Source organism: Anomaloglossus baeobatrachus, chromosome 7 (assembly GCF_048569485.1).
Source record: "Anomaloglossus baeobatrachus isolate aAnoBae1 chromosome 7, aAnoBae1.hap1, whole genome shotgun sequence".
Taxonomy (NCBI): domain Eukaryota; kingdom Metazoa; phylum Chordata; class Amphibia; order Anura; family Aromobatidae; genus Anomaloglossus; species Anomaloglossus baeobatrachus.
This window is the reverse complement of record NC_134359.1, coordinates 24,282,199-24,305,491: the sequence shown is the minus strand read 5'-3', so window position 1 is coordinate 24,305,491 and position 23,293 is coordinate 24,282,199. Positions and strand designations below refer to the sequence as shown.

The 23,293-nt window shown below is 40.8% G+C and overlaps 1 protein-coding gene across 1 annotated transcript in view; it reads right to left on the bottom strand.

Annotated features, from left to right (window-relative positions):
* The window catches only part of THSD7B (thrombospondin type 1 domain containing 7B), a 593,888-nt gene that overhangs the window by 82,538 nt on the left and 488,057 nt on the right, over nucleotides 1-23,293 (bottom strand). Inside the window, exons 17-18 of the mRNA XM_075317161.1 lie at nucleotides 18,057-18,210; nucleotides 8,658-8,799 (exon numbers count right to left, since the gene is read on the bottom strand). Of these exons, the coding sequence (XP_075173276.1) occupies nucleotides 8,658-8,799; nucleotides 18,057-18,210 (296 nt within the window). The remainder of the gene's footprint in view (nucleotides 1-8,657; nucleotides 8,800-18,056; nucleotides 18,211-23,293) is intronic.

The window sequence follows — 23,293 nt, the reverse complement described above, 5'->3', positions numbered from 1 at the left end:
AGTATAATACAAGAAGTAACTCAGGATCAGTACAGGATCAGTAATGTAATGTATGTACACAGTGACTGCACCATCAGAATAGCGAGTGCAGCTCTGGAGTATAATACAAGAAGTAACTCAGGATCAGTACGGGATCAGTAATGTAATGTATGTACACAGTGACTGCACCAGCAGAATAGCGAGTGCAGCTCTGCAGTATAATACAAGAAGTAACTCAGGATCAGTACAGGATCAGTAATGTAATGTATGTACACAGTGACTGCACCAGCAGAATAGCGAGTGCAGCTCTGGAGTAGAATACAGGAGGTAATTCAGGATCAGTAATGTAAGGTATGTACACAGGGGCTCCACCAGCAGAATAGCGAGTGCAGCTCTGGAGTATAATACAAGAAGTAACTCAGGATCAGTACAGGATCAGTAATGTAATGTATGTACACAGTGACTGCACCAGCAGAATAGTGAGTGCAGCTCTGGAGTATAATACAAGAAGTAACTCAGGATCAGTACGGGATCAGTAATGTAATGTATGTACACAGTGACTGCACCAGCAGAATAGCGAGTGCAGCTCTGCAGTATAATACAAGAAGTAACTCAGGATCAGTACAGGATCAGTAATGTAATGTATGTACACAGTGACTGCACCAGCAGAATAGCGAGTGCAGCTCTGGAGTAGAATACAGGAGGTAATTCAGGATCAGTAATGTAAGGTATGTACACAGGGGCTCCACCAGCAGAATAGCGAGTGCAGCTCTGGGGTATAATACAGGAGGTAACTCAGGATCAGTAATATAATGTACAGTATGTACACATGTGAGTCAATTTATAATGTATATATAAAACCTACACTGGGGATCATGTGCTTGAAGGTTAATTCCATGTAATCCTGTGATGAGTCTTGTGCAGCGTCCTCTTTGCAGTCTGTGCCATATTTGCACAGTGCAGAATGAACATTATAAATTATACTTTGGGTTCTGAAGACTCCAAAGTTTTCTATTAGGAAACTTGTTGAGATGTGGACAATATTAATGTGCCAGAGACCACAAGTAATGATGCGTGAACCGAGTGTATTTATGGGCCTAAGAAATATACAATTAATAATTCTTCTCCCAGTGCATCATTAAACCAGTTAATGACTATATACCGAGAGCGAAAATTACACCACTGATTTTATAGGTTCAAGAAATATATTGCTACAGACAGTTAAGTCTTACATTACTGACATGAAGGGGCAATGTGCCATCCATGATAACCAGTGTCTACCAAACACCATATCATTATATCACATTGTGCAACATTTATCTGGGAAGCTCCGAAGTTCCATCATTATTTATCTGTAAGAAAAGGGCCTGATGTCTGTCTGCTAATCATATCCCATCTAACAGCGATCTAGACATGTATCTATGTGTATCTATGGTATATCTGTGCATGTATCTATGTGTATCTATGATATATCTGTGCATGTATCTATGTGTATCTATGGTATATCTGTGCATGTATCTATGTGTATCTATGATATATCTGTGCATGTATCTATGTGTATCTATGGTATATCTGTGCATGTATCTATGTGTATCTATAGTATATCTGTGCATGTATCTATGTGTATCTATGATATATCTGTGCATGTATCTATGTGTATCTATGGTATATCTGTGCATGTATCTATGTGTATCTATAGTATATCTGTGCATGTATCTATGTGTATCTATGATATATCTGTGCATGTATCTATGTGTATCTATGGTATATCTGTGCATGTATCTATGTGTATCTATGGTATATCTGTGCATGTATCTATGTGTATCTATGGTATATCTGTGCATGTATCTATGTGTATCTATGATATATCTGTGCATGTATCTATGTGTATCTATGGTATATCTGTGCATGTATCTATGTGTATCTATGGTATATCTGTGCATGTATCTATGTGTATCTATGATATATCTGTGCATGTATCTATGTGTATCTATGGTATATCTGTGCATGTATCTATGTGTATCTATGATATATCTGTGCATGTATCTATGTGTATCTATGATATATCTGTGCATGTATCTTTGTGTATCTATGATATATCTGTGCATGTATCTATGTGTATCTATGATATATCTGTGCATGTATCTATGTGTATCTATGATATCTCTGTGCATGAATCTATGTGTATCTATGATATCTCTGTGCATGTATCTATGTGTATCTATGGTATATCTGTGCATGTATCTATGTGTATCTATGTGTATCTATGTGTATCTATGTGTATCTATGATATATCTGTGCATGTATCTATGTGTATCTATGATATATCTGTGCATGTATCTTTGTGTATCTATGATATATCTGTGCATGAATCTATGTGTATCTATGTGTATCTATGATATATCTGTGCATGTATCTATGTGTATCTATGGTATATCTGTGCATGTATCTATGTGTATCTATGATATATCTGTGCATGTATCTATGTGTATCTATGATATATCTGTGCATGTATCTATGTGTATCTATGATATCTCTGTGCATGTATCTATGTGTATCTATGATATCTCTGTGCATGTATCTTTGTGTATCTATGATATATCTGTGCATGTATCTATGTGTATCTATGATATATCTGTGCATGTATCTATGTGTATCTATGATATCTCTGTGCATGTATCTTTGTGTATCTATGATATATCTGTGCATGTATCTATGTGTATCTATGATATCTCTGTGCATGTATCTTTGTGTATCTATGATATATCTGTGCATGTATCTATGTGTATCTATGATATCTCTGTGCATGTATCTATGTGTATCTATGATATATCTTTGTGTATCTATGATATATCTGTGCATGTATCTATGTGTATCTATGATATATCTGTGCATGTATCTATGTGTATCTATGATATATCTGTGCATGTATCTATGTGTATCTATGGTATATCTGTGCATGTATCTATGTGTATCTATGATATATCTGTGCATGAATCTATGTGTATCTATGATATATCTGTGCATGTATCTATGTGTATCTATGATATATCTGTGCATGTATCTTTGTGTATCTATGATATATCTGTGCATGTATCTATGTGTATCTATGATATATCTGTGCATGTATCTTTGTGTATCTATGATATATCTGTGCATGTATCTATGTGTATCTATGATATATCTGTGCATGTATCTATGTGTATCTATGATATATCTGTGCATGTATCTATGTGTATCTATGATATATCTGTGCATGTATCTATGTGTATCTATGATATATCTGTGCATGTATCTATGTGTATCTATGATATATCTGTGCATGAATCTATGTGTATCTATGATATATCTGTGCATGTATCTATGTGTATCTATGATATATCTGTGCATGTATCTTTGTGTATCTATGATATATCTGTGCATGTATCTATGTGTATCTATGATATATCTGTGCATGTATCTATGTGTATCTATGATATATCTGTGCATGTATCTATGTGTATCTATGATATATCTGTGCATGTATCTTTGTGTATCTATGATATATCTGTGCATGTATCTATGATATATCTGTGCATGTATCTATGTGTATCTATGATATCTCTGTGCATGTATCTATGTGTATCTATGATATATCTGTGCATGTATCTATGTGTATCTATGATATCTCTGTGCATGTATCTATGTGTATCTATGATATATCTTTGTGTATCTATGATATATCTGTGCATGTATCTATGTGTATCTATGATATATCTGTGCATGTATCTATGTGTATCTATGATATATCTTTGTGTATCTATGATATATCTGTGCATGTATCTATGTGTATCTATGATATATCTTTGTGTATCTATGATATATCTGTGCATGTATCTATGTGTATCTATGATATATCTTTGTGTATCTATGATATATCTGTGCATGTATCTATGTGTATCTATGATATATCTGTGCATGTATCTATGTGTATCTATGATATATCTGTGCATGTATCTATGTGTATCTATGATATATCTGTGCATGTATCTATGTGTATCTATGATATATCTGTGCATGTATCTATGTGTATCTATGATATATCTGTGCATGTATCTATGTGTATCTATGATATATCTGTGCATGAATCTATGTGTATCTATGATATATCTGTGCATGTATCTATGTGTATCTATGATATATCTGTGCATGTATCTTTGTGTATCTATGATATATCTGTGCATGTATCTATGTGTATCTATGATATCTCTGTGCATGTATCTATGTGTATCCATGACATCTCTGTGCATGAATCTATGTGTATCTATGATATATCTGTGCATGTATCTATGTGTATCTATGATATCTCTGTGCATGTATCTATGTGTATCTATGATATATCTTTGTGTATCTATGATATATCTGTGCGTGTATCTATGTGTATCTATGATATATCTGTGCATGTATCTATGTGTATCTATGATATATCTGTGCATGTATCTATGTGTATATATGATATCTCTGTGCATGTATCTATGTGTATCTATGATATATCTGTGCATGTATCTATGTGTATCTATGATATATCTGTGCATGTATCTATGTGTATATATGATATATCTGTGCATGTATCTATGTGTATCTATGATATATCTGTGCGTGTATCTATGTGTATCTATGATATATCTGTGCATGTATCTTTGTGTATCTATGATATATCTGTGCATGTATCTATGTGTATCTATGATATATCTGTGCATGTATCTATGTGTATCTATGATATATCTGTGCATGTATCTATGTGTATCTATGATATATCTGTGCATGTATCTATGTGTATCTATGATATATCTGTGCGTGTATCTATGATATATCTGTGCATGTATCTATGTGTATCTATGATATATCTGTGCATGTATCTATGTGTATATATGATATATCTGTGCATGTATCTATGTGTATCTATGATATATCTGTGCATGTATCTATGTGTATCTATGATATATCTGTGCATGTATCTATGTGTATCTATGATATATCTTTGTGTATCTATGATATATCTGTGCATGTATCTATGTGTATCTATGATATATCTTTGTGTATCTATGATATATCTGTGCATGTATCTATGTGTATCTATGATATATCTGTGCATGTATCTATGTGTATCTATGATATATCTGTGCATGTATCTATGTGTATCTATGATATATCTGTGCATGTATCTATGTGTATCTATGATATATCTGTGCATGTATCTATGTGTATCTATGATATATCTGTGCATGTATCTATGTGTATCTATGATATATCTGTGCATGAATCTATGTGTATCTATGATATATCTGTGCATGTATCTATGTGTATCTATGATATATCTGTGCATGTATCTTTGTGTATCTATGATATATCTGTGCATGTATCTATGTGTATCTATGATATCTCTGTGCATGTATCTATGTGTATCCATGACATCTCTGTGCATGAATCTATGTGTATCTATGATATATCTGTGCATGTATCTATGTGTATCTATGATATCTCTGTGCATGTATCTATGTGTATCTATGATATATCTTTGTGTATCTATGATATATCTGTGCATGTATCTATGTGTATCTATGATATATCTGTGCATGTATCTATGTGTATATATGATATATCTGTGCATGTATCTATGTGTATCTATGATATATCTGTGCATGTATCTATGTGTATCTATGATATATCTGTGCATGTATCTATGTGTATATATGATATCTCTGTGCATGTATCTATGTGTATCTATGATATATCTGTGCATGTATCTATGTGTATCTATGATATATCTGTGCATGTATCTATGTGTATATATGATATATCTGTGCATGTATCTATGTGTATCTATGATATATCTGTGCGTGTATCTATGTGTATCTATGATATATCTGTGCATGTATCTTTGTGTATCTATGATATATCTGTGCATGTATCTATGTGTATCTATGATATATCTGTGCATGTATCTATGTGTATCTATGATATATCTGTGCATGTATCTATGTGTATCTATGATATATCTGTGCATGTATCTATGTGTATCTATGATATATCTGTGCGTGTATCTATGATATATCTGTGCATGTATCTATGTGTATCTATGATATATCTGTGCATGTATCTATGTGTATATATGATATATCTGTGCATGTATCTATGTGTATCTATGATATATCTGTGCATGTATCTATGTGTATCTATGATATATCTGTGCATGTATCTATGTGTATATATGATATCTCTGTGCATGTATCTATGTGTATCTATGATATATCTGTGCATGTATCTATGTGTATCTATGATATATCTGTGCATGTATCTATGTGTATATATGATATATCTGTGCATGTATCTATGTGTATCTATGATATATCTGTGCGTGTATCTATGTGTATCTATGATATATCTGTGCATGTATCTTTGTGTATCTATGATATATCTGTGCATGTATCTATGTGTATCTATGATATATCTGTGCATGTATCTATGTGTATCTATGATATATCTGTGCATGTATCTATGTGTAGCTATGATATATCTGTGCATGTATCTATGTGTATCTATGATATATCTGTGCATGTATCTATGTGTATCTATGATATATCTGTGCATGTATCTATGTGTATCTATGATATATCTGTGCATGTATCTATGTGTATCTATGATATATCTGTGCATGTATCTATGTGTATCTATGATATATCTGTGCATGTATCTATGTGTATCTATGATATATCTGTGCATGTATCTACAGTGTCTTGAAAAAGTTTTCATACCATGCAAACTTTTCTACATTTCTTCACGTTACACCCATCAATTTAGATATATTTTATTGGGGCCTTATGTGATGTACCAACACTAAGTAGCAAGTATTTGTAAAGGAAATGATACATGGTTTTCTAAATATTTATAATATATAAATCTTAATACTGTGACGTGCATTTGTATTCAGCCCCCTGTAGTCTGATATCCTTCAATAAAATTCAGTGACTAATTACTTAAAAAAGCCACATAATTAGTACATTGAGTCCTCCTGGGTGTAATAGCTGTGTTGCAAAGAAGAGGCAGAAATTGTATCCTCTAGATGTGCTGAGCTGGTAGAGACGTCCCCCAAAAGACTTACAGAAGTAACTGTAGCCAAAGGTGGCCCTACAAAGTACTCTATCTATCCATCCATCCATCCATCCATCCATCCATCCATCCATCCATATATATATATATATATATATATATATATATACATATATATATATATATACACACATACATACATACACACACACAAACTGTTCCCTGACTGTCTATTAGTCCTGCTTGATGCATATGTTATCTTATGTATCTCCTCTGCTTTGGGCTCATCCCTTTCCCTTTAGGACTCTGCGGAGTTCCTCGCTCTTTTAGATGTTTCCATCAGCACTTCCGGTTGTGTCCTTAAATTCCCTCACTCCCTTTTGGTCTGTGCTGGTGATGGCTCTAACTGCCTACAAATCCTGAGTGCAAGCAGTCGGCTTGCAATCATCTGGAGAAACTTTGTTGCATTTTGCAGTTCCTCTCCCTGAATCTTCCTGGAGATAAATTGTTTGTTATCCCTGTATGTCCTTTAGCTCCTACTGGGGGTTGACAATGAGCTCATTCCATCTGTTCCCTACCTAGGGCTCACATCATGGTTAGCCTAGGGTCAGGTATCCTGGTCGGCGCATATGTGCGGAACCTATCTAGGGTGGTGAGGGAAGTCAGGGACCAGCAGTAGGCTTGGCCAGTGGTCACCATCTCCCCCTCCCCTGGACAAAGGGTTTCCCCATACATAGCGTGCCAGGAGTACTTATAAAAAATATAAAAGTCTTACAAAATAATAGTTACCCTCTAAACCTCCATATTCTGTCCAATGTAAGGTTGGGTACTATGGTATTTTTCAGTGGTGAGTACATATAAATGTTCTTGTGTATGAGACTGTCAGAACCTGTTTATTCCATCATCTAGGAGATAAGCGGATCCAGTGTTATCTGGCAGCTGCTAATCTCTTTTTTTATAATAAATAGGGATATCAGAGCTAGATACACAAATCACCTTGCTCCAACATTTAGGAGTCCATGCAGGGTGAAACTGCTGCGAATTTGGATTAAGATACCGGCCGAGTGCATGAGGTTTTACAAATCTTATTCACGTTCTGCAGACTGTTTTTTTTTTTTTTGCAAAATGTCACTTTCCATTTATTTCATTCCTTTTAATGTAGCAGGGTTGAAAAACTGCGGTGAATTTGCAGCAAAATTTTGCATGTTTTTCATGAGGATTAGTGAGAATTTCTGCCGTGTGTCGACCTTTTGCAATTCAAGCTGCATAATAAAATCTTTAGATATCTATATAGTAAAACTTTTATATTTAGGGAATGGTGGCGGCTTCTTAGAATCTGATCCTGATAATTATCCACCATGATGTAAATTATGGTATTCATAGGTTTCGCTATTCATCAGCTTCTTCTGGGGGTTAATAAGATAAACTGTATAAAATCCCCAAAGAAATAACACAAACCTGAAGAAAGGAAGAACAAACAATGAATAATACAATGTACCCATCACTATGGCGGCTGTGGCTGTCCCTGGAGGGATTTATTAGTCAGCGCGGTTGGAACAGATTATAATAATCGGGGGGTGCGCTCGTACCTGTGACATTGTACTGGTAGTGGAAACAATTACTGTTCAGGACACACGATTCAGTTTCCAGGTCCTCGGGACAAGTCTTCCCGTTAGTCGCTATTCTCAGTGGAAATCTCGTCCTTGACCTCGCAGAGTTGGTGTCGCATGACTGATGGAAAAAGCAGAGGAGAAGACGGTGAGTGTCAGGAACGGCTCGTCCTCTGCAAGACACACCAACGGAAGAACATGTCACAGACGCTGATCAAACTCCAGATCTCGGTGCGAAGATCAGGCTGCAAATGAGACGAGTTCTAATTGAGGAATATATCGTATAGAGAATGGATGATATACCGTGTGGTGCAAAAGGTTTAGGCAGGTGTGGAAAAATGCTGCACAATAAGAAGCTTTCAAAAAAAGAAGTAAATGAACAAAAGAGAAATCTAAATTACGCCAATACTTTGTGACCGCTATTTGCCTTCACTTCTTCACGTCACGTGCACGCGGTTATTGAAGGAACTCGGCAGGAGCTTGTTCCAAACATCTTGGAGCACTAACTACAGATCTTCTGTGTATGAGGCTTGTGCAAATCCTTCAGAATTTTCATGTGATCCCAGTCGAACAACGATAAGTCCTTTCTGCACCCACTCATAAATAAATCTTACTCTCCTGCCCACTGATGAAGAAAGCCTGTGAGTCCCGCTTCCCCCTCCTTCTTACAGGAAAAGCATCTGAGGCTACTTTGGCCCATAAACTCATACAGAAAGCTGATAAGCCCAGATCCCCCATCCAAACATAGAAAAAGTCTGAAATTCCTATGTTTTCCACTCATGGAAAAATCCTGTGTGTCCACCCACACACTCATGGAAAAAGCCTGTGTGTCCACCCGCACACTCATGGAAAAAAGCCCGTGTGTCCACCCGCACATTCATGGAAAAAAGCCTGTGTGTCCACCTGCACACTCTTCGAAAAAGCCTGTGTGTCCACCCGCACACTCTTCGAAAAAGCCTGTGTGTCCACCCGCACACTCATCGAAAAAGCCTGTGAGTCCACCTGCACACTCATGGAAAAAGCCTGTGTGTCCACCCGCACACTCATGGAAAAAGCCTGTGTACCCACCCTCACACTCATGGAAAAAGCCTGTGTGTCCACCCGCACACTCATGGAAAAAGCCTGTGTACCCACCCTCACACTCATGGAAAAAGCCTGTGTGTCTACCCGCACACTCACGGAAAAAGCCTGTGTGTCCACCCGCACATTCATGGAAAAAGCCTGTGTGTCCACCCGCACATTCATGGAAAAAGCCTGTGTGTCCACCCGCACACTCATGGAAAAAGCCTGTGTACCCACCTTCACACTCATGGAAAAAGCCTGTGTGTCTACCCGCACACTCACGGAAAAAGCCTGTGTGTCCACCCAACACACTCATAAAAAAGCCTGTGTACCCACCTTCACACTCACGGAAAAAGCCTGTGTGTCCACCCGCACAGTCATGGAAAAAGCCTGTGTGTCCACCTGCACACTCACGGAAAAAGCCTGTGTACCCACCTTCACACTCATGGAAAAAGCCTGTGTGTCCACCCGCACAGTCATGGAAAAAGCCTGTGTGTCCTCCCACACACTCATGGAAAAAGCCTGTGTACCCACCTTCACACTCATGGAAAAAGCCTGTGTGTCTACCTGCACACTCACGGAAAAAGCCTGTGTGTCCACCTTCACACTCATGGAAAAAGCCTGTGTGTCCACCCGCACAGTCATGGAAAAAGCCTGTGTGTCCACCCGCACACTCACGGAAAAAGCCTGTGTGTCCACCCGCACACTCACGGAAAAAGCCTGTGTGTCCACCCTCACACTCATGGAAACAGCCTGTGTGTCCTCCCGCACATTCATGGAAAAAGTCTGTGTGTCCACCCGCACATTCATGGAAAAAGCCTGTGTGTCCTCCCGCACACTCATGGAAAAAGCCTGTGTGTCCACCCTCACACTCATGGAAACAGCCTGTGTGTCCTCCCGCACACTCATGGAAAAAGCCTGTGTGTCCACCCGCACATTCATGGAAAAAGCCTGTGTGTCCCCCCGCACACTCATGGAAAAAGCCTGTGTGTCCCCCCGCACACTCATGGAAACAGCCTGTGTGTCCACCCGCACATTCATGGAAACAGCCTGTGTGTCACCCCGCACACTCATGGAAAAAGCCTGTGTGTCCCCCCGCACACTCATGGAAAAAGCCTGTGTGTCCACCCGCACATTCATGGAAAAAGCCTGTGTACCCACCCTCACACTCATGGAAAAAGCCTGTGTGTCCACCCGCACATTCATGGAAAAAGCCTGTGTGTCCACCCGCACATTCATGGAAAAAGCCTGTGCGTCCACCCGCACATTCATGGAAACAGCCTGTGTGTCACCCCGCACACTCATGGAAAAAGCCTGTGTGTCCCCCCGCACACTCATGGAAAAAGCCTGTGTGTCCACCCGCACACTCATGGAAAAAGCCTGTGCGTCCACCCGCACATTCATGGAAACAGCCTGTGTGTCACCCCGCACACTCATGGAAAAAGCCTGTGTGTCCACCTGCACACTCATGGAAAAAGCCTGTGTGTCCACCCGCACACTCACGGAAAAAGCCTGTGTGTTCACCCTCACAGTCAACATTTACAACATTTCAAAAAGTCCCAAAATTTGTGGCAAATACACTCCCGTCTTCCCTCCCGCCTGGAGTGATTTTATGTACGACAGAAATTTTGGTGCCATTTTTGTGAGATTTTGCCAAATGTGAAAAAGTTAGTCATAAAAAAGAATTTAATTGAGAATAAAGACCTTTTGTTTATTTTGTGCAAAGTTTTTAAGCCCCGTCCACGATTTTGGAGTATTTTGCGCAAAAAATGGCAATGAACACAAGAATAACAAAAAAAAAAGCAACTTGAAAAAGCTCCTGCAGGTGACGAATTAGGGCCGTAGTCTGCATAGTAGCTGTAGAAACAAAACACGAGGAAGTCTTTAATTAATGCCAACTACAATGTAGCTTCACTTTTTAATTTTAAAGGTATTAAGAAAAATGCTCATGAACAGTGCACATCACCCTTCAATAGCTCAGCATCGTGCAACCCTTTAATTATCTGGTTGTCCTTTATATTATGGGAAGCTACTGCACGTGAAGACAACTCAAGGCAGTGTCCTTCCTTGTAAGGCCAGGGAAAGGGCACGCAATGGGGTCCTAACTGTGGCAGAGGAGGACTCGACTGCTGAAAGTGACATTAGCAAAGCCACCACTAGGGGGAGCCAATGCATACACTTCCATAGAGTCTGATTCTAGCCCTATAACTATTTGCATTCATCGCCCCCTAGTGGTACGTATATTGTGAAATTGACCAGCACAGACCTTTGGACTCGTCATGGTGGCATAGTAAATTTACGGGAACTCCCAGTTGAGAATCAGCTGTATGAGTTTATATTTTAATGACGTAAATTAAAGCCAATAACCGGCACCCGGAGCAGACGATTAGCAGCCGCAGCCAATTATTAAACTTCCGTCAATAACTCTCTATTTTACTCTTCATTGTACGTTCTCTTGTGTTTAATTAACTTCCCGCGATCCTTCGCTCAATGCCGGCTGCTGCTCGGCGGATTACTCCGGTCTGATAAGCTCAAATAAGAGGGTGGGGGGGGGGGTGCAAGAAATGTCTGCCGGATAAACAGGAAATTTCCAGGATTTTATTAAATTTCTGAGACAGATTGTTATCTAGCAATATAGGGGTCCGCCTCCTACAATGGAAAGCGTAGAATTCATTTACAGGGTCTGTCCAAAGAAAAATTATTGATGCCCGTAGTAGACGTACGCGGCGGCTAATTGGCCTTTATCTGCCATCTAAATGGGGCGAACGTCAGCAGATTCTCTCCATGGTCCTCATCAACGTCTCTCTGTATAAAACCATATTTCACCCTCAGGTGGCTTAATTGGAATGATCAAAGTAATGATTAACAAGCGCAGCGGATCTCAGCACGATCACCGGACGTCGGCTGTCAACATTGATACGTCTTATATTCGTCTATTTACAGCGGATCTCAGCACAATCACCGGATGTTGGCTGTCAACATCAATACATCTTATATTCGTATATTTACGGTGGATCTAAGCACGATCACCGGACATCGGCTGTAAACATCGATACGTCTTATATTCATATATTTACAGTGGATCTCAGCACAATCACCGGATGTCGGCTGTAAACATCGATGCATCTTATATTCGTATATTTACAGTGGATCTCAGCACAATCACCGGATGTCGGCTGTCAACATCGATGCGTCTTATATTCGTATATTTACAGTGGATCTCAGCACAATCACCGGACGTCGGCTGTCAACATCAATACGTCTTATATTCGTACATTTACAGTGGATCTCAGCACAATCACCGGACGTCGGCTGTCAACATCAATATGTCTTATATTCGTATATTTACAGTGGATCTCAGCACGATCACCGGACATCGGCTGTAAACATCGATACGTCTTATATTCATATATTTACAGCGGATCTCAGCACGATCACCGGACGTCGGCTGTAAACATCGATACGTCTTATATTCATATATTTACAGTGGATCTCAGCACGATCACCGGACATCGGCTGTAAACATCGATATGTCTTATATTCATATATTTACAGTGGATCTCAGCACGATCACCGGACGTCGGCTGTCAACATCGATACGTCTTATATTCGTATATTTACAGTGGAAATCTGCTAAAAAATTAAGGTTACTGCAGAGGCTTCCATAAGATCAGATACAGGAGAGCTGAGGACCCCCGCTTGCTAGCCGATATCATACCAGGTGCGCCAGGCAGCATTGCTGACTGATGCCAATCTCAGGTTTTTTGCGTATTTTCTCCCACTATGCCCCTCACTGCTGCCATATGCCATAGATGTCTTAGCTGGGAAATTTTAGTAACTTTTTTTACTTGATTATCCTCCAGACCTGAACCCAATCGAGAATCTGTGGAAAGAGCTGAAGACTGCTGCTCACAAATGCTCTCCATCCAACCTCACTCAGCTCCAGCTGTTTACAAAGGAAGAATGGGCAAGAATTTCAGTCTCTCGATGTGCAAAACTGATAGACACATACCCCAAGAGACTGCAGCTGTAATCGCAGCAAAAGGTGGCGCTACAAAGTATTAACTTAAAGGGGATGAATAATATTGCACTCCCCAATTTTCAGTTACTTATTTTTTTAAAAAGTGTAAAATAAGCAATAAATTTCCTTCATCTTCACAATTGTGTCCACTTGTTGTCGATTCTTCACTAGAACATTAACATTTTTATCTTTATGTTTGAAGCCTGAAAGGTTGGAAAAGATTGAAAAATTCAAGGGGGATGAATACTTTCGCAAGGCACTGTATACCCAATGTGAACTTGCCCTAAGAAAAGTATGTATTCTTGAGTGATATCCATTGCCCAGATGCGACCCGCTGACGTCCCCTTGTGTCTCGGTCTACAGATGAATGATGCAGATCAGTGGAGTTGGCAGGTACATTTCACACCGATCTTCTCTGGTGCAAAGCACCTGAAAAAAATTGAAATGCAAAGCTCTCCTGTCCCTCTGCCGCGCCAAGGCGCCATCCATCTCTACATCCATGTATCCTAGGAATACATTCCGGTGTTTATATTAATGAACGCGATCCCTTTCTGGCAGGGAAAGGACGCACCGAGAAGACACGCGCTTCTCATACGGCCTCTCCATAAATGTGTCCATGTCGTTTATGCAGATTTTCACAATTCAAAAAAATAGGGGGTTAAAAAAAAAAAAAAAGGAGAAGCAGCGACTTTGACAAACAAGATGCCGTTTTGTACTTTCGGAATCCAAATTGGCAGCAAAGAAGAGACTGACAATTTCCGGCGAAGTCAAGTGTACGACATGAATGCAATTTAATTCCAGCAGCGGGGTGAATAGTAATGAGACGCTATTGTGTTTGGAGACATTCTACACAAATATATTGTGGAAATGATAATCTGCTATTATTGAGTTCCCTGATTTGTCTCCAGTAGGTTCCCCTGAGAATCGTAGATTGTTTTAGATATATTATTGTAATGGAAATGACATTTACAACACAATGGTAATCACCTATGAGGGGAGATGATACACCCATGATATTTAAAGATGACCCCATGGGTGTAGGCAGGTAAGGGGGTCTCCATTATTCAGAGGAAATGGATAAAGAAAAAGGGGTTTCCAATGGTGCATATGATGGAGTGGGTTTTGCCTTGATCATTTCTCGCCTTGACTACCGCACTATCCTTCTCTGTGGTCTCTCGACTAAGGCGGGCTTTGCACGTTGCGACATCGCAAGCCGATGCTGCGATGTCGAGCGCGATAGTCCCCGCCCCCGTCGCAGGTACGATATCTTGTGATAGCTGGCGTAGCGAAAATTATCGCTACGCCAGCTTCACATGCACACACCTGCCCTGCAACCGTCGCTCTGGCCGGCGACCCGCCTCCTTCCTAAGGGAGCGGGTCGTGCGGCGTCATAGCGACGTCACACGGCAGGCGGCCAATAGCGGCGTAGGGGCGGAGATGAGCAGGATGTAAACATCCCGCCCACCTCCTTCCTTCCGTAGAGCCGCCGGCAGCAGGTAAGGAGATGTTCCTCGCTCCTGCGGCGTAACACACAGTGATGTGTGCTGCTGCAGGAACGAGGAACAACATCGTACCTGTCGCGGCAGCATAATTATGGAAAAGTCGGAGCCTGCAACGATGATACGATAACGACGCTTTTGCACTCGTTAATCGTATCATCTAGAATTTACACACAACGATGTCGAAAGTGACGCCGGACGTGCGTCACTTTCGATTTGACCCCACCGACATCGCACGTGCGATGTGGCAAAGTGCAAAGCCGCCCTAACACTCTTCCTCCTCTCCAGTCCATCCTTACCGGCGTTGCCTGATTATTCCACCTCTGCCCTCCGCCAATACCTTCATTAACTTCCAATTCCCCAGTGAATATAGTTTAAATTCCAAACAATGATTTACAAAGCCGTGCTGTCACAAGGAGGATTTTGCAAGCATCGCCAACTGTCATGGCGGCGTCAGGATCTGTGGAGAGTACAAGTTCTTTCAGTCTGCCTTCTAAGTTCTCTGATGTCGGTGGTCAGTTCAGGCAGACTCGAGCATCGAGCCACACCCTTGTAGTTTATAGGCAGGCTAGCAAGAGTTAGGGATACTTTGCATGTTGCGACATCGCTACTGCGATATCGTCGGGGTCAAATCGAAAGTGACGCACATCCGGCGCCGGTAACGACGTCGCAACGTGTAAAGCTTAGATGCGCCGATAAACGATCACAAACCCGTCGTAAATCGGTGATCTGTGTAGTGTCGGTCATTTTCATAATGTCGCACCAATAGGAGATACGATGTTGTTCCTCGTTCCTGCGGCAGCATACATCGCTGTGTATGAAGCCGTAGGAGCGAGGAACATCTCCTTACCTGCCTCCACCGGCTATGCGGAAGGAAGGAGGTGGGCGGGATGTTTACGTCCCGCTCATCTCCGCTCCTCCGCTTCTATTGGCCGCTTGCAGTGTGACGTTGCTGTGACGCCGCTCGACCCGCCCCCTTAGGAAGGAGGCGGGTCGCCGGCCAGAGCGACGTCGCAGGGCAGGTATGTGCATGTGAAGCTGCCGTAGCGATAATGTTCGCTACGGCAGCTATCACAAGATATCGCATGTGCGACGGGGGCGGGTACTATCGCACTTGGCATCGCTAGCATCGGCTAGCGATGTCGCAGCGTGCAAAGTACCCCTTAATCTCTGCTGCTCTGCTTGTTAGTTTCCTTTGGTCACATGCTATGGGAGAGCCATTCACATTCACTCTCCTCCTATATATGCTGCCAGTACACTTCCATTAGTACCAGCTATAGCTTCTCTATACTGGTCTGGTGAGGTGTTGTGATCCAGACTTTAAAAAACTTGTGTGGGGTTAACCCTTATTGTCCTTTTTGCTGCTGCCTTGCTTCTCTTGCTTTTCTCCTTAGTTTCTTACTGCTTGTTCCTGTGAGTTTGCAGTGTGTCTGAGTTTTGTTTTTTTCCCTGTCTGTTTAAATCGGTGTTTCCATCACATCCTGAACCTTCCTTCCCTTGGGGAGGGGGGGGGGGTGGGTTTAGCTCTTGTCAGGACAATAGCCAGGCATGGGACTCAAGCATCTCCACTATTAGGGGTAACCCTGAGGTTAGGGATAGCCTAGAGTACCCTGGTGTGAGGAGTGGTATAGGAGCCCCCTATCCCTCGCTATCATGTAATACCTCGGTCTCCTCCATCCGTCTCCAAACTAATCTTCCCCACAAATAACCTCCAGTCTACACAAGACCTCCTTCTCTCCTCCTCCCTCGTATGTTCCTCAACCAATAAACTCCAAGATTTTTTCCCAAACATCCCTCATCCTCTGAAATTCTGTGCCCCAACACGTCCGCTGGTCTTCCACATTTAGACTCTTCAGATGCAACTTGAAAACTCTTCTTTGGCAAAGCCTGCAGTATGCTTGCTGACAACTCAGTACCTCCAGGGTTCTTACAATCCTCCAACCTAATGTCTCCTTCCCCATTACCTTGTAGTAAGCCTGAGAGCAGGGTCCTCTTTCCCTCTGTGTCACGGTTTATATATTGTAATTTATATGTATTTTTTGTGTAAGCCCTTTTTACTTGTACAGAACGATGGAATCAATGGTGCTCTAATAATAATAATAATAATAATAATAATAATCACTCTTCATATTATTATACTCTTGTGGTTTCCACCAAATACTAATCTAAATCACAAAGGTCAAACAAACTACAAAATTATATTTGCACCCATCGATACTTAGGGAGCTTAGTTTGGTAAAGAATAATCTATCAGTTGCATTTACATGTATTGCCATAACTAAAGCCAGGCCCATCAGTCAGAATGAGCAGTGAATTCTGTACTGTATCTCTAAATAGGACAGATAGTATTTGGGGTATATGATGCATCTTATTGAACAATATTGGGGAAAGAAAACCGCTACATTTGATACCAGTGGAGGATAATCTTGCATTTTACCGACAAATAAGTGTGAAAACTCAATAGATATGTTTGGAATGTATGTCATTCTATTTAATACATCATTAAATCTGCTCCATTTTCCAATAACTATGCACATTTTTTTTGCAATGTAAGTAGTTGGCATATATACTATGCATCCATATTTTTGCACCTATGTATAATAGGGGAGCTTAGTTCCATAAAACACAATATCCAATAAGGTTTTTAGTATGTGTTAACATTTTTGAGTGATTTTTCACTCAATTTTTGAAGGGGACCTGCTCAAAAAAACCCTGTGTGCACACACTCTTCAGGCTTTCACACCAAACAGAAGCATTTTCTTAGTACGGTAAGCAATATGGAAGTTATTACATTACCTTTGTGCACTCGCTCCATTGACCCCAGTTAGACATTACACATTCCCCCAGGCAAGAAATGGCGCACTCCTGCCTGGATGAGGGGGATTCCAGGTGGTTACAATTCGTATAATTTACAAAAGCATCTTCTGCATTATCGGAAATATTCACACATCTAGAAGAAAACAAAGAAATGGGTTCATTAGTTCTCAATAATCCCGGGAATAATTACAGGGAATACCATAAATGTGGGGTGTCGTGTGTATGTATATGCGTATGTAGGTGTACACGGGCTATTTCTATTTAATGCACATGATGGAAACAAATAGATGTACAGTACAGACCAAAAATGTGGACACACCTTCTCATTCAAAGAGTTTTCTTTATTTTCATGACTCTGAAAGTTGTAGATTCACATTGAAGGCATCAAAACTATGAATTAACACGTGGAATGAAATACTTAAAAAAGTGTGAAACAACTGAAATATGTCTTATATTCTAGGTTCTTCATAGTAGCCACTTTTTGCTGTGATTACTGCTTTGCACACTCTTGGCATTCTCTTGATGAGCTTCAAGAGGTAGTCACCGGAAATGGTTCTCACTTCACAGGTGCGCCCTGTCAAGTTTACCAAGTGGTATTTCTTGCCTTATAAATGGGCTTGGGACCATCAGTTGTGTTGTGCAGAAGTCTGGTGGATACACAGGCGATAGTCCTACTGAATAGACTGTTAGCTGCTTTTTTCTTGCCAGAATACAAATTCTAAGTAAAGAAAAATGAGTGGCCATCATTACTTTAAGAAATGAAGGTCAGTCAGTCCGAAAAATTGGGAAAACTTTGAAAGTGTCCCCAAGTGCAGTGGCAAAAACCATCAAACGCTACAAAGAAACTGGGTCACATGAGGACCGCTCCAGGAAAGGAAGACCAAGAGTCACCTCTGCTGCGGAGGATAAGTTTATCCGAGTCACCAGCCTCAGAAATCGCAGGTTAACAGCAGCTCAGATTAGAGACCAGGTCAATGCCACACAGAGTTCTAGCAGCAGACATCTCTAGAACAACTGTTAAGAGGAGACTTTGTGCAGCAGGCCTTCATGGTAAAATAGCTGCTAGGAAACCACTGATAAGGACAGGCAACAAGCAGAAGAGACTTGTTTGGACTAAAAAACATAGAGAATGGACATTAGACCAGTGGAAATCTGTGCTTTGGTCTGATGAGTCCAAATTTGAGATCTTTGGATCGAACCACTGTCTTTGTGCGATGCAGAAAAGGTGAACGGATGGACTCTACATGCCTGGTTCCCGCCGTGAAGCATGGAGGAGGAGGTGTGATGGTGTGGGGGGCTTTGCTGGTGACACTGTTGGGGATATATTCAAAATTGAAGACATACTAAACCAGCATGCCTACCACAGCATCTTGCAGCGGCGTGCTATTCCATCCGGTTTGCGTTTAGTTGGACCATCATTTATTTTTCAACAGGACAATGACCCCAAACACACCTCCAGGCTGTGTAAGGGCTATTTGACTAAGAAGGAGAGTGATGGGGTTCTACGCCAGATGACCTGGCTTCCACAGTCACCAGACCTGAACCCAATCGAGATGGTTTGGGGTGAGCTGAACCGCAGAGTGAAGGCAAAAGGGCCAACAAGTGCTAAGCATCTCTGGGAACTCCTTCAAGACTGTTGGAAAACCATTTCCAGTGACTACCTCTTGAAGCTCATCAAGAGAATGCCAAGAGTATGCAAAGCAGTAATCAAAGCAAAAGGTGGCTACTTTGAAGAACCTAGAATATAAGACATATTTTCAGTTGTTTCACACTTTTTTAAGTATTTCATTCCACATGTGTTAATTCATAGTTTTGATGCCTTCAATGTGAATCTACAATTTTCAGAGTGATGAAAATAAAGAAAACTCTTTGAATGAGGTGTGTCCAAACTTTTGATCAATGCAGAGAAACTATGAATAAAATAAGAAGAAAAATTTGCTTATTGCACCACATTTCAAATGTGGCGAGCAATGCAGACACACTCAGGGCAACAGACGTTTCGCATCAGTAAACGCTCCTTCTGGGATCCAGTGATTGTGGCTAGAGGAAGCATCCAGTGATACAACATGATTACGACAGAATTGGGTTCTAAATAAAACAATCCAACACTATAATATTGACCCTCAATATCTCAGATGGGGAGAGCAGTGCAGAAACATAGGACAACAGAAGTTTCGCATCAGTAAACGCATCTTCTGGGATCCAGTGATTGTGGCCGGATGAAGCATCCACTAATGCAAAATGGCTTTTGTCCTTTGTGCATCTGCACTGCTCTGCCAGTCTGTGTTGAGGTGCAATAAATGAAATGTTTCTACTATTTCTCTGGTCATAATGGAAACTCTTTATAGCTCAATCATTCCCGTTCCGACTTTGTTAATGGATGGTACTGTCTAATTACAACAGAATTGGGTCCGAAATAAAACAACCCAACACTATAATATTAACCCTCAATATCTCAGATAGGGAGCGCAGTGCAGACACACATAGGACAACAGACATTTTGCATCAGTAAACGCTTCTTCTGGGATCCAGTGATTGTGGCCAGAGGAAGCATCTAGTGGTGCGAAACAGCTTTTGTTCTGGGTGCTCTACCCGTCTGTGTTGAGGTACAATAAATAAAATGTTTCCATTTTTGTCTCCTTCATTTCTCTGGTCTCAATGGAAGCTCTTCATAGCTCAACCATTGAAGATCCAACCTCGTTATTGGATGGTACTGTCTAATTACGACAGAATTGGATTCTAAATAAAACAACTCAACACTATAATATTGACCCTCAATATCTCAGATGAGGAGAGCAGTGCAGACACACACGGGACAACAGACGTTTCGCATCAGTAAACGCTTCTTCTGGGATCCAGTGATTGTGGCCAGAGGAAGCATCCAGTGGTGCGAAACGGCTTTTGTTCTGGGTGCTCTACCCGTCTGTGTTGAGGTACAATAAATAAAATGTTTCCATTTTTGTCTCCTTCATTTTTCTGGTCTCAATGGAAACGATTCATAGCTCAACCATTGAAGATCCGACGTTGTTATTGGATGGTACTGTCTAATTACGACAGAATTGGGTTCTAAATAAAACAACTCAACACCATAATATTGACCCTCAATATCTCAGATGGGGAGAGCAGTGCTGAAACATAGGACAACAGATGTTTCGCATCAGTAAATGCTCCTTCTGGGATCCAGTGATTGTGGCCAGAGGAAGCATCCAGTGATGCAAAATGGCTTTTGTCCTGTGTGCGTCTGCACTGCCCCACCCGTCTTTCTTGAGGTTCAATAAATAAACTGTTTCCACTGTTTTCTCCTTAATTTCTCTGGTCCTAATGGAAACTCTTTATAGATCAACCATGCAAGATCCGACATTTTTTATTGTATGGCAGTACTGTCTAATTATGACAGAATTGGGTTCTAAATAAAACAACCCAACACTATCATATTGACCCTCAATATCTCAGACGGGGAGAGCAGTGCAGACACATAGGAAAACAGATGTTTCGCATCAGTAAAGGCTTCTTCTGGGATCCAGTGATTGTGGCCAGAGGAAGCATGCAGTGGCGTGAAACAGCTGTTGATCTGTGTGCTCTACCCGTCTATGTTGAGGTACAATAAATAAAATGTTTCCATTTTTTTCTCCTTTATTTATCTGGTCTAAATGGAAACTCTTCATAGCTCAACCATTCACGTTCCAACCTCGTTATTGGATGGTACTGTCTAATTACCACAGAATTGGGTTCTAAATAAAACAACTCCATACTATAATATTGACCCTCAATATCAAGCCCGTATTGCACCCCTAAATTAGGAGAAAATAGCACCAAATATTTCAATTTGAAATATAAATTTAAAAAAAATGAAAAAAAAGTTAAAATGTTTCAAATTATGGAACGAAAAGCCAGAGAAATGTAGCAGGAAACGTCTCCACTAGAGTTGAGCGGATTGCTAATAATCCGGGTCCGGCGGATCAGTGGCGGGTTGACAAGGAAGTCCGAGATCCGATCCGGGCCAATATATGTCAATGAGGAGCGGAATCCGGGAAGAAAGAGAGAGAGAGAGAGAGAAAAAAAAGAGAAGAGAAGAGAGAAAGAAAAAAAAAATTATATTGAATTGCTGAATCCGGATCGTGCACCGGAATCCCGCGTCCGGGTCGAACCCGGATCAACCGCTGAAACCTCGCGGATCCGGATTTTTCCAGTCCGGGTCCGCTCAACACTAGTTTCCACCTTGTAATCCCGTCGCTGGAAGCAATTATGTTGCAGAATAGGAGAAAACGTCTTTCAACAGATAGAGTCCGTCCTGATGATGAATGAGGTCTCGGGAGGCGCAGCCGGCTGACGGGCGCGGCCCCCCCGAATGGCATTGTGTGCCGGCTCGTCGTGTATACATGTCCCATTTGATAGAATACCCCCTGCTCTTCTGCCTACATTAACATCACATGCGTTTCACTGGCCGATATTTCACGCTCGCTCTGAACGCCGCGCACACTCATGTCAATGAGGCTCCGGCAATTTCTCTATGTAAATATCACCTAAGCGCAGGGATAAAGGATTGGGTGGGTCTGTTAGCTCGGGCATTATTACATATTAGCAAGTGCGCTCCTTAATAATCCCATATGCAGTCATTTGTCATGTGGATTACACTTTGAATAATTCCATATTTTCGGGCGAGGGTCCACTTCATCAATGGTAAAGATGCATGAGAAGAATAGGATTTTTTTTAGATTTCCATATATATGACGGTATTTGCATATGTTGCACCAATTTTCCAAACCGTGTTCATATATCGGCGTTATTATTGCACATTTTTATTCCATGTTACAATAATATTAAATATTATATAAATCATAGGGATATTATATGGATCCACTGAACCAGTAATAATCAGCAGTAATCTGTTAACCTTTCATTGCGTGGGGTCCATTGTTAGTTTTCGTCATATTTCCGCAAGTATTTAAGGTCGGTAACTGTCCGTGTCGGAAGCTTCCTAGCTATGGCGCCCCCTTACATCCGCATCGCGGGCCACGGCGTCACCTCCACGTGCCATTGCGAGGTGCTTGTGACTAATAGTGTATTTTGGCATAACTAACTGAATGTTAGAATGTATTCAAGGTCAATGCAGCGCCACCACAGGCGACATTTGGTATTACACACTTCTCCTTAAAGTCGATCCATCCACAGATTTCATAAATCACAAACTGCATACATTATTAAATAGATGTCTT